The 15,527-nt window shown below is 47.5% G+C and overlaps 1 protein-coding gene across 1 annotated transcript in view; it reads left to right on the forward strand.

The window, feature by feature from the left end:
* LOC106553330 (microtubule-associated serine/threonine-protein kinase 1) overlaps positions 1-15,527 on the forward strand; it is a 35,399-nt gene that overhangs the window by 16,371 nt on the left and 3,501 nt on the right. Inside the window, exons 8-15 of the mRNA XM_087708294.1 lie at positions 396-505; positions 4,694-4,857; positions 6,898-7,163; positions 10,917-11,123; positions 13,749-13,978; positions 14,146-14,268; positions 14,369-14,505; positions 15,333-15,520. Coding sequence (XP_087564420.1) covers positions 396-505; positions 4,694-4,857; positions 6,898-7,163; positions 10,917-11,123; positions 13,749-13,978; positions 14,146-14,268; positions 14,369-14,505; positions 15,333-15,520 — 1,425 coding nt within the window. The remainder of the gene's footprint in view (positions 1-395; positions 506-4,693; positions 4,858-6,897; positions 7,164-10,916; positions 11,124-13,748; positions 13,979-14,145; positions 14,269-14,368; positions 14,506-15,332; positions 15,521-15,527) is intronic.

The following is a 15,527-nucleotide window of genomic DNA, read 5'->3' on the forward strand; positions in this document are numbered from 1 at the left end:
ACAGAGAGAGAATCACATAGAGAGACACAGAGGGAGGGAGGGAGGGAGAGACAGGCAAAGAGCCACACACACACACACACACACACACACACAGACTCACACAGAGAGAGAAAGAGAAAAAAAGGAAGAAAGAAATAAAAAAGAAAAAGAGAGAGAGAGATGAAAGAAAAAAAGAAAAAAGGGACAGAGAGACAAAAGGAAGGAAAGAGAGAGAGAGAGAGAGAACACATGGCTGGCAAGCCACTCCCACAAAGGAGGCCACACCCACAGAGTAGGTTCCAAAAAATGTTGAAACCCACCACTGAGTAGCGGGCAAAGAGAAGCAGAATTATTGGGCCAGAAGTTACACTACCGGGATTTCTGTGAGCCTCACGAGGTCTTCTTTCTCACTTTAGCCCGCTCTGATCGTTACCACCACATTAATTCCTACGATGATGAAGATACGACCGAAGATGAACCAGTGGAGATACGCCAGTTTTCATCTTGTTCTCCCAGATTCAGCAAGGTAAAAGCCCTTATTTACTGCAGTTCTTCCTGACGGCCACTTTGGGTGTTGAGAATAAAGGATTAGGACAAAATGCCCAGGAGACCTTGAGTCCTGGTCTTCCCTTAGGCATGGAAACGGGCTGGGTGAACTTCGGGCCAGTTCGTCCCTATCCTCCAACCACAGCTGATTATGGTGGAGAAAATAAGTGGAGGGAGCACTATGGATGCCCCTTGTAGTTGTACAAAATAAAAAAAAGGGCTTAAAATCTAATAATAAATATGGATTTGGATTTGTAACACCTTTGCGCCAATGCTGTGGAGTACATATCAAGAGCAGGGATGGGTATTCTGTGACCCATCCAGTTGTTTAGAGCCGTGGCATGACAAAATCGCGGTCCACTAAAGCGCGCCCGATTAAAGCGTGTCGCTGACATCATTATCAGCGCGACAACAACGACCGCGGAGGAAAAAGGGCGCTTTAAAAAGCGCTTTTAAAGCAAGCCAATTCACGTAAAGGTAAGGGTTAGGGTTAGGTTTAGGGTTAGGTTTAGGGTTAGGTTTAGGGTTAGGTTTGGGGGGGTTAGGTTTAGGTTTACGCGTTAATTTTAGCTTTACCGCTCACAGCGTGCTTTTTTCGTTGTGATGCGCTGTGATGACGTCAGGTACGCGGTTTCGTCGAGCGCGCTTTAGTCGACCGCGGTTTTGTGGTGGAACCGTTTAGAGCACAACTTGGAGAGTGCCAGATTCATATTCATCACTGAATTAGGAAAAGTGTTAGGGCAACCAAAGTTTGCTATTTGCTTTGTAAGAACCATGGGGTATGTGAGCAGGTTGCAAACTGTTCCCAGTAAACACAAACCAGAAAATACAGTTACTGGCTTCCATTAAAACCAAGATAGGGAAGCCAACTTAGATTCATATCCTGGTTTATTCACCTGCATTTTAATTGTGTTCATTTATTATTACATTTGCATAGCCACCCATCTCACAGGACGATCTTTTCCGTTTTTAAAGTGCATATTTAAATCTTTTTTTTAAAAATAGAATTTGTTTTTATTTTCAACGCATAAAATCTTCCTTCTTTACATACTGTAGAAAGTGTATCAGTTGGTTACCAAAGGTTTTCGTGCATCTCTTCCACAGTCATCGAGCATAATTCATATTAGCTCAAGAATTTTAACTCAAATATTTATACATGTTACCCTTATACCTCCATTTTTATTTGACTATAATTATTTAAACATCCTTCATCATAAAATATACCAAGATTTAATACATATAACCACATACTGGCATTTCATTTAATATTTCTAAAATCCTCCAATAACACCGAATCCTTATGTCCTATTCTAGTTAAACATCCATAATTTTAATAACAAACTTTTCTAATCCTCCTTTCCAAATCACCGTTGGCAATTTTCATCTAGTTTCCTTATATTGTACCCATACATTATGTGTGTGTGTGTGTGTGTGTGTGTGTGTGTGTGTGTATGTATATGTATATGTATATGTATATGTATATGTATATGTATATGTATATGTATATGTATATGTATATGTATATATATTTAAAGTCACAACCCCTGGTATGCCCAAATATGGGAGGAAGATCACACTTCCATTCTCTGTCCTTCGGCTCGTCACAAGAGACCATCCAGGCAGAAACCCAATATTTTTTTATACTGTTGCCTTTTTGTTACATTTGTTATATTTGTGCTGATAAATAAATAAAGGGAGACTAGTATAGATCTATTTCAAGCTATTTAGCTCTCATCAGCTAGCCATCAGATTCCCAGCAAGGGTATGGCTAGCTGATGAGAGCTAAATAGCTTGAAATAGATCTATACTAGTCTCCCTTTATTTATTTATCAGCACAAATATAACGTATGTATGTATGTATGTATGTATGTATGTATGTATATATATGTGTGTGTGTGTGTGTGTGTTTTATTTGTGCTGATAAATAATATATATGTTGTCATCATTATCCCTCCTTTATTTGACTATATCCTGTATCTTTTTTAAGCTAACAAATAATGCCTCAAAATCTGAAGCCGAGATTGAAGATAAAATGTGCAGACACTTGAATAATTCTGCGAAATGGTTGATGCTTCTGCTGCTTTTATTATTAGCTTGATCTATCCAAAAGATTATACAAGGTTGAAATGAAAACAGATTCAGTCTGAGATTTATATCATGGATATGCAGATATTTTATGTTGCAATGTTACAAAGAAGCATAAGGAAGCATGGATTGGGGATGGTTATCCCACAGTCCTATGAAATACCTTTTCCCTCACATATAAGTTGCCCTGTGTTTTCCCACCTCCATATTTGCTGAGATTGTGTCTACCTCCCTACGACCAATTAGATCCCACAGATTAGGCCTCCTCCAGATTCCATCAACTAGCCAGTGTCGACAGTCGACCCCCCCGGGGGAGGGCCTTCTCTGTGGCTGCTCCGGCCCTCTGGAACGATCTCCCCGTGGACCCTCGCCACCCTTCGGGCTTTCCGCAAAGCTGTTAAAACCTGGCTGTTCCGGCAGGCCTGGGGCTGATGAGTTCCCAGCCCCACTCGAATTGTGCGGCTGTTGACGAGTTTTTAATTTGTTTTTTGTATTTGTCTTGTCTTCTTGTTTTTTGTACTTCCCCTTTTCCCTAGTTAGTTTGTTAGCCGCCCTGAGTCCCCTTGGGGAATAGGGCGGCATACAAGTTTAATACAACTAAACTAAACTAAACTAAACTAAACTAAACTAAGGGGAGTCCAGTTATACGAAATGATATGCAGGGGAGGGGGGCTTAATTTCTCTGGCCAATTCTCTATATCAGAGGCCAGGGCTCCCCAACACCCTGGTCCGCAGACCCTACTGGTCTGCAACCTGTTGCGAACTGGGCCACCCAAGTGCTGGGTGAGCATAACCTAGAACCTGCGCATGTGCAAATGAAGCTTTTGCACACGCGCAGGATCTAGGTTACACATGCGAAACCATACCCCCTGCCATCACTGCCTCCACAATCACTGCCAGTCCATTGAGGCAGAAAGGTTAGGGCAGTGTTTTTCAACCACTGTGCCGCGGCACACTAGTGTGCCGTGACATAGTGTAAGGTGTGCCGTGGGAGAATTACTTTATATATAGTCAATATAGGCACAGAGTTAAAAATTTTTTTAACATTTTCTAATGGTGGTGTGCCTCGTGATTTTTTTCATGAAAAAAGTGTGCCTTTGCACAAAAAAGGTTGAAAAACACTGGGTTAGGGGACGCTGCTCTACATGACTTCTTACTGAGATTTTCCTTCCTAAAAATTTATTAAATACTAAATTAAATTTATTAAATACTTTGTCCTTGATAGGTGGAGAAAGTGATCTGGGATAGACTGGAAAGTGGGAGAATTAGCCAACAGGAGGGTGCGAATAGCAATAGCAGTAGACTTATATACCGCTTCATAGGCCTTTCAGGCCTCTCTAAGCGGTTTACAGAGAGTCAGCATATTGCCCCCAACAATCTGGGTCCTCATTTTACCCACCTCGGAAGGATGGAAGGCTGAGTCAACCCTGAGCCGGTGAGATTTGAACCGCTGACCTGCTGATCTAGCAGTAGCCTGCAGTGCTGCTTTTAACCACTGCGCCACCTTGGCTCAGGTGCGAAGGCCCATCATTAATCCTTGTGTTGGGAAGAGGGTTTTTATTCCTATCTTTGGAAAGGAGGTGTATTTGAATAGGATTGTGTTGTATATCTCCCCCTAATATTTCTTATTAGACTGGTACAAGCCAGGTGGCGCAGTGGTTAGGGTGCAGTACTGCAGGCCACTTCAGCTGACTGTTATCTGCAGTTCAGCGGTTCTAATCTCACCGGCTCAAGGTCGACTCAGCCTTCCATCCTTCCGAGGTGGGTGAAATGAGGACCCAGACTGTGGGGGCGATATGCTGACTCTGTAAACCGCTTAGAGAGGGCTGAAAGCCCTATGAAGCGGTATATAAGTCTAACTGCTATTGTTATTGCTATTGGCAGCAATCCAGCCTGCCAAGCTAGCCATGAGAGTTCTCCAACTTTAGTGAATATGTTGACTCCTGCAAAGGGGCGTGTGCACAATCATTCCTTTTATAGTCTTGAGAGGAGCCTAATGACCACCAGCTGAGTGCAATTACCTCCTGTAACTGCTATTGCTATTGCTATCTCTTTCCTCTTCTGCTGTGCCCTTTTATTCCAGGTGTACAGCAGTATGGAGCACCTCTCCCAGCATGAGCAAAAGACTTCAGGTGTCACCAAGAGGGATCAGAGCAACAAACACAAGGACGACCGGCTTAGCAAACGGGAAAGCCTCGGTAGCTTCACGCTTCGGGACAAGAGCTGGCGCACCAGCTCTCCAGAAATGTGAGTCTCACCTGGGCTGTTCTGCAGTGACTGCCCCTTTCCCAGGGCAGCAGGATTATATTTAGGGTGGCTAGGGAAAGAGAAGATCAGTGTGGGTTTGAGGAGATCTGCTGAGCTGGCTGTTGCCACTCAGCAACAAAGGATGGGAGGACTCTTTCTGAACATTCAAATCAGGGGTGGGTTCCTGCCAGTTCTAACCTCTTCTATAGAAGAGGTTCCACAAATCTACAGTGCCGTTTAGAACCGGTTCCAGCTCCCACCCCCCACCTGTCCTCACATCATCAAGATGAAGAGCAAGAGGAGGAATTCTGGGAGTTGAAGTCCACAAGTCTTAAAGCTGCCAAGTTTGAACACCCCTGGGTTTTTTTTTCTCTAAAGGGGTGCAAGGGTCTTGTAACTTGACAGCTTTAAGACTTCCATACTTCAGTGCCAGAGTTCCTGAGCCAACATGACTGGAGGAGGAATTCTGGGAGTTGAAGTCCATGAGTCTTAAAGCTGTCAAGTTTGAACATCCCTGAGAGTTTTTTTCCCTAAAGGGTTAGGGGTGCAAGAAGGGTCTTGTAACTTGACAGCTTTAAGACTTGCACGCTTCAATGCGAGAGTTTCTGAGCCAACATTTTGGTTGCTAAGCAAGAGCGTTGTTAAGTGAATTTCACCACATTTTACAAGTTGGCCACGCCCACCGAGTCACATGGCCGGCAAGCCATTCCCACCTGGTCACATGGCCAGCAAGTCACTCCCACAAAGTAGGCCACACCTACAGAAGAAGTTCTAAAAAAATTTGAAACCCACCACTGATTCAAATCCTTGGTGATGTGGCAGTGAGAAAACGGCTCATACATCTAGCATAATCAGCAGCAGCTTAATTGTGTGTGAGAGAGAGCGGGAAGGGGAGGGAGAGAAATAGAAGAGGTGTAAAAAGTGCTGCTTTTCATTTTACATGTTTTCTTATTTTTTAAAAAAATGATTGAAAAGGAAGAAGAACTCAATCAAAACGTCTTTTGGCGAGTAGAAATAGAAACTTATCTGTCCCAATGAAACCTAGATGGCTTTTCAAGAAAAAAAAACCCTAATGATAAAATGTAATAAATATTACATTTATTTATTAAGAGAGAAGGTCATATTTTACAAGGTCTTGTTTATTCACGTAGTATTAACTCTAAAGATGCAAAGCAACCAAAAGGAGGAGCGCTCATGGGCCCAGTTTCAACCTCACTGATTACAATTTGTTATCATGGACTAAGGCAGAACCAAATTGATATTCAGTGAACCAGACCTGATGAAACTTGAGGACTTCAGTTAACCCTGGCAGAATTTTTCATGACAACCTTCCAGTGGTGGGTTCCAGTGGTGGGATTCAGCCAGTTCGCACCTATTCGGGAGAACCGGTTGGTAACTTTCTAAGCAGTTCGGAGAACCGGTTGTTGGAAGAAATCTCCTTTTGTTTTTTCCCACTTTAAAGGGCTAATCCTGTAAGGAAGGCAGGAAGGAAACATTCTGGTGTTGTTTCTAGTCTCATCTTTATTGCCCTGCTTTCAGAAACTGCCTCTCCGGTTAACCCTTATGACATTGTAGCAGCTAAGGAGAAGTGCCCATCGACGTGAGTGACATTGACTTGGCCACGCCCACATGATCACATGACCACCGAGCCCCACCCACCCAGCTGGTCATTAGGGCAGAGAACTGGTTGGTAAATTATTTGAATCCCACCACTGGTGGGTTCCTACCACTTCGGCCTGGTTCAGCCGAAGCGATAGTGGTTTGGTGGTCTGGGTCGCTGGAACCGGCAGTGACCCAGGCCTGCCACGCCCCCAAACTGGTTCTTTGGGCTGCGCCTACGGCAGCGCCATCTTGTGTTTTGCTTCTGCGCAGGCGCAGAGCCATTTTTATTGCGCTGCGCTGCGCATGCATGCACAGCATGCGTCAAGCGCATGCGCGAAGCACCCACGAGCCAACCAGCGGTAGCAACTGCCGGAACCCGCCCCTGCTTTGGCCCAAACATCTCAAGGCTAAGTCAGTTTGCTGGCTTCTGTCCCACAGGAAGCAACTCTCAGCCTCGGAGTCATCCTACACCGAGAGCGATTCGAGTCCCCCGCTGGGAGCCCGACGCCGTTTCTCTGCCCTGATGGACACTAACCGTTTTGCTGTGCCGTTGGAAAGTGACAACGAGGTCCCCGGCAAGGGGCCGTTGAAGGCTCCTGCAGAAAATGGGCCTGTAGGACCCACCCCTCAGTCTGAAGGCAAGGAGAGCAAGGAAGGAGCAGGAGACGTTGCACAGGGCCCTGCTCCTGTGGAGACTGAGGCTGGTGAGTACACGCTATGGCAAGGTAGGTAGCCGTTTGCCAAAACAACAACAACAACAACCACCCTGTGGCTTTGATGGGCTAAGAAGAAGCCAGATTCAAAGGTTTCCTACATTCCTACATTGCAGGATCTCTGCACTAAGGCTTAAACCAGTTTTTGGTCCACCACCATTCTTTTCACCTCTCTTTTCTAGGCCCCAAATCCGCTCCCTTCCAATCTCTAGGGAGGAGTAGCATTCCTGGTCAAAGTGATCTCATTTCCCTGGAAGTATTGGATAGCACAGCACCTGGATAGTGTCGGTTGAGTCACCTTTGACTGCTTCCAAGCCCCCGGGGGCTCCTTTTCAGTATTTACCTGAAATACCTATTCAGAGTCTGGTTGTCTTCCCAGTAGATACTGCAACCTGGATGCCCAGATGCCAGCAGGTGTGTGTGTGTGGGGAGGGAATTCAACGATTTGTTCCCCAGCGTAGGCATCTGTTTGGAGGAAATCGTGATTTTTCTGAAATGCCTGCCGCAGGGTTTGGCTTGAGAAAATGCATATTTCCGCCCTGCCTCCCACTCCCACTGGTAGCGCAGCTGTTGCAAGAAGTGCATGTTCAAGCAACGTATCCGAATAGTGGCAATGGATATTAAAGTTGGCCTTTGACTGGGATGCCTAAGGCAGGAATTGTGCTCCCATGCGCACATACACCCAGAGATGGAAGATTTTGGATGCTCTTAAGAGCATTGCAACTCTCTTCCTTTTGAGAGGGATGGCTTCAAACGTTAAGAGCCGAGGTGGCGCAGTGGTTAAATGCAGCACTGCAGGCTACTTCAGCTGACTGCAGTTCTGCAGTTCGGCTGTTCAAATCTCACCGGCTCAGGGTTGACTCAGCCTTCCATCCTTCCGAGGTGGGTAAAATGAGGACCCGGATTGTTGTTGGGGGCGATATGCTGACTCTGTAAACCGCTTAGAGAGGGCTGAAAGCCCTACGAAGCGGTATATAAATCTAACTGCTATTGCTATTTAGTGGCATTGAGTGACGCAACGCTTCCTTCTACAACTGTGTGCCTATTTATGTATGCATAAAAGCTTCCATGCTGCCTTACTTCTGCAGAAACAAGAGAGCCACTTCTTCATATTAGCAGCCCTAAAAAGACAGTGTTGTTCGAACCCGTTTTATTTTATTTTTATCCCAGTCGTGTTTGTTTCCCTTTAGCAGAGAATGTGTGCGTGGTTTAGCTTTAGAAACTTGTTTCCCTCCCCACGCCATTTTATTTACAACATAGTGGTGTTCGTTTTGCATAGCTGAGTTCGTTTTGCATAGCTGAGTTTTGTATCATAAACAAAAGGTTGGAGCTACATGTTATCGTTATGTTGCTGCTAAGAAAGGTGCTTCTTACCATCCATAAATCCCTTCATGGTAGTGGATCTGTGTACTTGAGAGACCGCCTCCTGCCAATTACCTCCCTTCGACCTATTAGATCGCACAGATTGGGCCTCCTCCGAGTTCCATCCTCCAGTCAGTGCCGACTGGCGACTACGCGGAGGAGAGCCTTCTCAGTAGCAGCTCCGACCCTTTGGAACGATCTCCCTGTGGAGATTTGTACCCTCACCACCGTCCAGACCTTCCGCACAGCCCTTAAGATCTGGCTATCCCGTCAGGCCTGGGGATAAAGATTTTAATCCGCCCCACCCGAATGTTGAATGAATGTTGTATTTTATTATTTTATTTCTATTTTTTACTCACGTATTGTCTTATGTTTTGTCTTGCACTCCCCCTCCTATGAATTGTAAGCCGCCCTGAGTCCCCTCAGGGAAAAGGGCGGCCTATAAATAATAAATAAAATCTAAAAAAAAAAAAATCTAAAAAGAAAGGTATGTCTTACTTAATGTGGGAAAAGAGAACCAGGAGACACGTTTAATAAGAAACTCTGCACAGTAGAAGCTTTGCCTCCTGTCTGAACTAGAAGTCTGCTCTCCCTTGTGCTTGGCTTTCGATGCTTCGAAGACCTGGTTCCTCTCCAGCAAGAGGCTTCTGAGTTGTAAGTGTTCAGGGTCTCCAAATGTGATGTGGTTTTTGGAAGCTGCCATCACTCACTGTTCTGAATTTGGAGTCCCCTGAATGGTAGGTTGTAATTTGGGATTTCCTAACCATTAAACTCCAGCTCTGCTTTACAAATGCCTTTGGAACCGATGTAAAAGTGGTTCTGCCCCTTTGTGGAACAGAGAGACAGTTGCGAGGCACAAGCCACTTCACAACATCCTTGGTGATGAGTCCCAAGGGGAATAAACAGGAGCCATTCCATCCCTTTGCATGCTGTGTAACAGGTCAGCAAAAAAACTGACAAGGTTTCTAAGAGTTTTGCAGCCCGAGAATCTTGAATTGCACAGCTTTGACTCTGTGGCAATCTCGATTGCGTAACAGCACCTTCTTTCAGACCACGAGACTGTCCTGTTCATGAAGAGCCCTCTTGGGCGTGTAGCAATAGCAATACCAAGGCAAGCACATTTCACCCTTTAAAGGATCAGCTGTCATTTGTCATTCCTTTTCATAACGCTCCTATTAGTATGTGGACCAGAAACCTAAGCTTAAGCCTTTCGAGTTACAGGAGGATACAGATTAAAGGCCTCGGTGTACGGTTCCACCACAAAACCGCGGACGACAAAATCGCGGTCGACAAAAGCGCGTATGTGACGTCATCACAGCGCGACGAAAAAGATCGAAAAATGTAAAAATAAAGCGAAAACCTTACCCTAACCCCCCCAAACCTAACCCTAACCCTAACCCTAACCCTTAACCTAACCCTAAACCTAACCCTAAACCTAACCGTTAACGTAACGAAAAACCTAACGCTAACCCTTAACCTAACGCTAAACGTAACGCTAACGCTCTAAAGCTAACCCTTAACCTAACCCTAACCCTAACCCTAACCCTTACCTTTATGTGAATCGGCTTGCTGTAATTTAATTTTTATTAATTTTTATTTCAATTTTTCGATCTTTTTCGTTGCGCTGTGATGACGTCAAATGTGCGATTTTGTCGATCGCGCTTTTGTGGTCCGCGGTTTTGAGGGGTCACGCTGGTGTACATGCACACAAACAGGCAACATGCATACTCACATCGCAATCTCCACTTTCTATTGAATCCTGCTACCTGCTGCTTTATCTTTCTTTAATGATGCTGGCTGGGAATGCTGAAGCAACACACGGAACAGCATCAGGTTGACGAAGGCTGTTGTTGTGGGAAGGTGTGACCCGACAAATGCGCGCCCGACAACAGCGCGCCGACGAAACCGTGGCGATAAAACCGCAACGTCGACAGCGCATCCACAAAGGCGCGTCGACAAAAAACCGCCGACAGAAGCGTGATTAGGGTTAAGGTAAGGGTTAGGGTTACGGTTAGGTTTAGAGCGCGCTTTTGTCGGCGCGCTGTTGTCGGCGTGCTTCTGCGCTCATTCGTCGGCGCGCTTTCGAACTTGTGGTTTTCTCAGCGCGGTTTCGTCGCCGTGCTTTTGTCGAGTGCGCATTTGTCGGTGAACCGTGGGAAGGGTGTGACGAGCAGCATTGTGGTTTATTTGCCAGTGGTCCTTTCAAAGAACTGGGGTGGATCTGTAGTCCTTGCAATGCCCTCTGGGGGGGGGGCGGGGAGGTGATGGTGGGCCATTCATGTGGTGGTGCCCTGTGGCTGTTGTTTGGAGGCGGGGTTCCCTGAGTGTGGTCCTGTGATCCAGGGCTTGAGTCATCGTCCCTCTCTTTCCCCTCCCCAATAGGCGATAAATCAAAAGCGGGTGAGCTACAGCCCCCCAAAGAGCTGGACCCATCTGCCCCCAGAGCTACCAATGACTTGGTGCTGCGTCGGGCCCGGCACCAACAGTTCTCAGGGGACACCGCCACGGCTGAGAAGCGCAGCTCCCGCACAGGGGGCAAGGTCATCAAATCTGCCTCAGCTACTGCATTGTCGGTCATAATCCCCACAGGTACGCCCCCTCCTCCTCCTCTTCATCCCTCCCCCCGACACACACTCCCCAAACCCCTAGCTATGCCATCCTCCTGTGAGCCCGGCCTGCCCACACTCACTGAACACCCTCCAGTCACCTTCTGTCTTTGCCCCACCACACAGACCACTGGCTTAAGGCACACTCCCCTCTCTTGCACATCATGCTCCCTTCACCCTTCTGAGCCCTGAGCACCTCTAGATTCCCCCATTTCTTTGGTCCAGGGATTCTCTCTCCCCACTCTAATAGGAATCAACACCGAACAACTTGCCTTCAGTAGCATCCCCGTAATGGTTGTCTTGTGGCTTTGCATGAGCTCTTCCACCCACCCACCCTGCCCTTTGGCTCTTCTTCTAGTGTAGTTGCTGGGCTGTGTGTATTCTGCAAAAAAAAGCCTGTCACAACACAAGTGGAATGCTGCAACTCCTTGTAGGGTTTATGCAAAGGAAGCCGATTTGCTTGATAGAACGTTCTTTGCATGGCTGATGTTTCTGTTCAAACCCTCTGCTTCTGTTACTTATGGGAAGAGGTCAATAAGCTAGGGGGAGGCACCCCAAATCTCCTCACCTGACCAGTAGCAAGAATCTTGATTCAGTCATACCCACTGAGGTCTTGCTTGGCACACATTCGGTTGGATCACTCTAGCCATCAAGGCTAGGAACTGGAAGGGCGTATTTTGTGCCAGGGAAGCCTGTGGGCAGCTTGAAAATGCACCATACCCGCAGCCCTCATAGTTCCCTGTGTGTGTCAGTACCATGTACTTAAGAGTCGCCTAAAATATCCCAACGATGCATTATTTGGGGAAACATTTCCAGCTAGAAAAACACAATACAAGTAGCCCCTCGACTTATGACTGGCCGCTTAAGGACCATTCAAAGTTACAAGAGATCCCTCCCCCTTCCCCCAAGATGCTTATATGACTTGGTTTCAAAGTTACTGCTGTTACAACAGGGGTGGGTTCCTGCCAGTTCTAACCTCTCCTATAGAAGAGGTTCCACAAATCTACAGTGCCGTTTAGAACCGGTTCCAGCTCCCTCCCCTCCCGCCCGTCTGCACATCATCAAGATGAAGAGCGAGAGGAGGAATTCTGGGAGTTGAAGTCCACAAGTCTTAAAGCTGTCAAGTTTGAACTCCCCTGGCGTTTTTTTTTTCTAAAGGGTTAGGGGTGCGAGGGTCTTGTAACTTGACAGCTTTAAGACTTGCGTGCTTCAAATGCCAGAGTTCTGAGCCAACATTTTGGTTGCTAAGTAAGAGTGTTGTTAAGTGTGTTTCACCAAATTTTACAAGTTGGCCATGCCCACCCAGTCACATGGCTGGCAAGCCACTCCCACCCAGTCACATGGCTGGCAAGCCCCTCCCACCCGGTCACATGGCTGGCAAGCCCCTCCCACCCGGTCACATGGCTGGCAAGCCCCTCCCACCCGGTCACATGGCCGGCAAGCCACTCCCACAAAGCAGGCCACACCTATAGAAGAGGTTCTGAAAAAATTTGAAACCCACCACTGTGTTACAAGTGCCCTCACCATTGCTTATCCTCACCATCGACCGCAGGGACACTCCACCTATCACCCTCACCCATCCCACTGGGTCCCTGCAAGGCTCGGCCTGCTCCCAAGCCAGCCGCTCAGCCACACAATGGGAGCCTAAAGACAGTTAGCAGAAGTGACCAGCACACAGAGGAGCCCTGCAGATGTGATGCAAAGGGAAGCTCAGCTTTCTCGTGCTATTCTGCAAGCCAGTAGTACCTTCTCGCAAGATTGTAAGGGGTCTGTTTTTTTTTAGGGAGGCTCCAGAAACGACACAAGCAAACAGAAGCTTGTTGCAGACCATTGCGACATGCAACCATAATGGGCAGGTTCCATCACGGTCATAAGTCGAGGACTATCTGTACTGGATTTTTTTTTTATCTCTGGAGCCTTCCTCCGGACGGCAGCTTTCAGGAGCTCCGGGCGGCAGCTTTCGGGGGGGGCCCTTCCACTGGGTGCCGGTGTTGCGGGGCCTGCAACGAGCGCGGAAGGCGCTTAGGCAGCCTGGCAAAAGGGCGCGAAACCGAGGCAGAAGAGGCAAAAATAAAAGGTAGCTAAGGAAAAATTCCTGCAAAAACCTAGAAAGGGGAAAAAAAATACTACAAAAATACTAAACTAAAAACTAAATGACTGGAGAGTCACTGAATAGCTCCTGTTAGGCCGAAGACTGAGGTTAATCTGGGGAGTCACCAGGAGGAACAGAGGGAGTGTCCTCAGATTTAACTCAGTCTCCAGGCAATTGGGCCGTAACAATACCCATTCAGTGACTCCTCCCACGCCCCACCTTGGAAACACACTTTGATCCTCACTAAAAACCCTCTACGGACCAATTTTTAAGGTGACCTGTCCTCCAGGAGCTTCCCAGTGCTCTAAATTCTGTACCGCTCCCTTGCCACAAAGGTCCTGGGAGCTGGCAGGGAACAAAATAAGAGGTTAGAGCTAGGCTGGTGCCAAACCCCACAAGAAACTGGTCTCCAGTTACTACAGCAGGGAAGCAAAGAGCCCTGTGGTGCGCTTGTCCTCTGTGTCCACGGAAAGCATCTTGCTTCCCCCTTAATGTTCTTCTTCTCTCTCCTTTCAGTGGAGCAACACAGCAGCTCACCACTGGCCAGCCCAATGTCTCCCCGGTCACTCTCCTCTAACCCTTCATCCCGAGATTCCTCCCCATCCCGAGACTACTCTCCTGCAGTCACCAACTTGCGTTCACCAATCACTATCCAACGGTCGGGCAAGAAGTATGGCTTCACGCTGCGCGCCATCCGTGTGTATCTGGGGGACAGCGACGTCTACAGCGTGGATCACATTGTCTGGGTGAGAAGACCTTCTGGGTAGGGAAATGGTCAAGAAAGAGCCTTGTAGCCAATGAGATGGAAACCAGTCGCAAGGACTCTCCCGTCACAACGACGACCCTGTTGTCCTGTGAATAAATGAGATGCAGCGGTCTTGAGAGACCTTCTCTTGGCTTTTTGTCTTGGCAGCATGTGGAGGAAGGGGGTCCAGCCCACGAGGCAGGTCTGTGTGCAGGGGACCTCATTACTCATGTCAATGGAGAGCCAGTACATGGTCTGGTGCACACCGAGGTGGTAGAACTCATCCTGAAGGTAAGCAGAAGTATGCAAGAAATGGGGAGAGCCTCTGATGGGGCCGAGAAACGGTGTTTCTCTTACTTTCCTACAGCTAGCTTACCTTTCTTTCCCCTAGAGTGGAAATAAGGTGATGGTGACTACTACGCCCTTTGAGAACACCTCCATCCGGATTGGACCAGCCCGCAAGAGCAGCTACAAGTCCAAAATGGCTAGAAGAAACAAGAGAAGCACCAGCAAAGAAGGGCAGGAGAGGTGAGCAGCATAGAGAGGACAGGAGGGGAACGAAAGCAACGAACAAGGTGTATCAAGGATAGCTTGATGATCCCCTCTTATGTTCATTGGGAGTTCATGTAGTGTAATTATTTATTATTATTATTTATTATCAAAATTTATATGCCGCCCAATCCCAAAGGACTCCGGGCGGCTTACAAAAAAGAAGGGGAAAAAAAGAGAGAGAGAAAAAAGACAGTTTAAAATCACAAAATCACATGCATTCATTCTAATCGGGGCTGGACCTCAACAATGAGGTCAACAGCCCCAGGCCTGCCGGAACAGCCAGGTTTTTACAGCTTTCCTGAAGGCCATGAGAGTGGGTGAGGTCCGGATCTCTGGGGGTAGCTGATTCCAAAGAGTCGGAGCAGCCACAGAGAAGGCTCTCCTCCGAGGGCCCACCAGCCGACACTGTCTGGCTGACAGCATCTGAAGGAGGCCCAATCTGTGGGATCTTACTGGCCGCTGGGAGGTATGTGGCCGTAGGCGGTCTCGAAGGTACGCTGGCCCTAGGCCATGTAGGGCTTTAAAGGTGATAACCAACACCTTGAATTGTGTCTGGAGACCAATTGGTAGCCAGTGCAGCTCGCGGAGGACAGGTGTAATGCGAGTGTACCTCGGTACACCCAATATCGCTCGCGCGGCCGCATTCTGGACTAGCTGCAGTCTCCGAACGCTTTTCAAGGGTAGCCCCATGTAGAGCGCGTTGCAATAATCCAGCCTTGAGGTGACAAGGGCCTGAGTAACCGTTTGAAGTGCCTCCCGATCCAAATAATTCCCTGCTCAATGTGATTTCTTCATTCTGGCAGCAAGAAGCGCAGCTCCTTGTTCCGCAAGATCACCAAGCAGTCAAATTTGCTGCACACCAGCCGTAGCTTATCATCCTTGAATCGCTCCTTATCCTCCAGCGATAGTTTGCCTGGCTCACCCACCCATGGGTTGGGTGCCCGTTCACCCACCCAGAGCCTGCGGTCGACTCCTGACTCTGCATACCTAGGTAAGTG

Source organism: Thamnophis sirtalis, unplaced genomic scaffold (genome assembly GCF_051295495.1).
Source record: "Thamnophis sirtalis isolate CommonGarterSnake01/CBP01778 unplaced genomic scaffold, rThaSir2_p1.2 scaffold_3, whole genome shotgun sequence".
Classification (NCBI taxonomy): domain Eukaryota; kingdom Metazoa; phylum Chordata; class Lepidosauria; order Squamata; family Natricidae; genus Thamnophis; species Thamnophis sirtalis.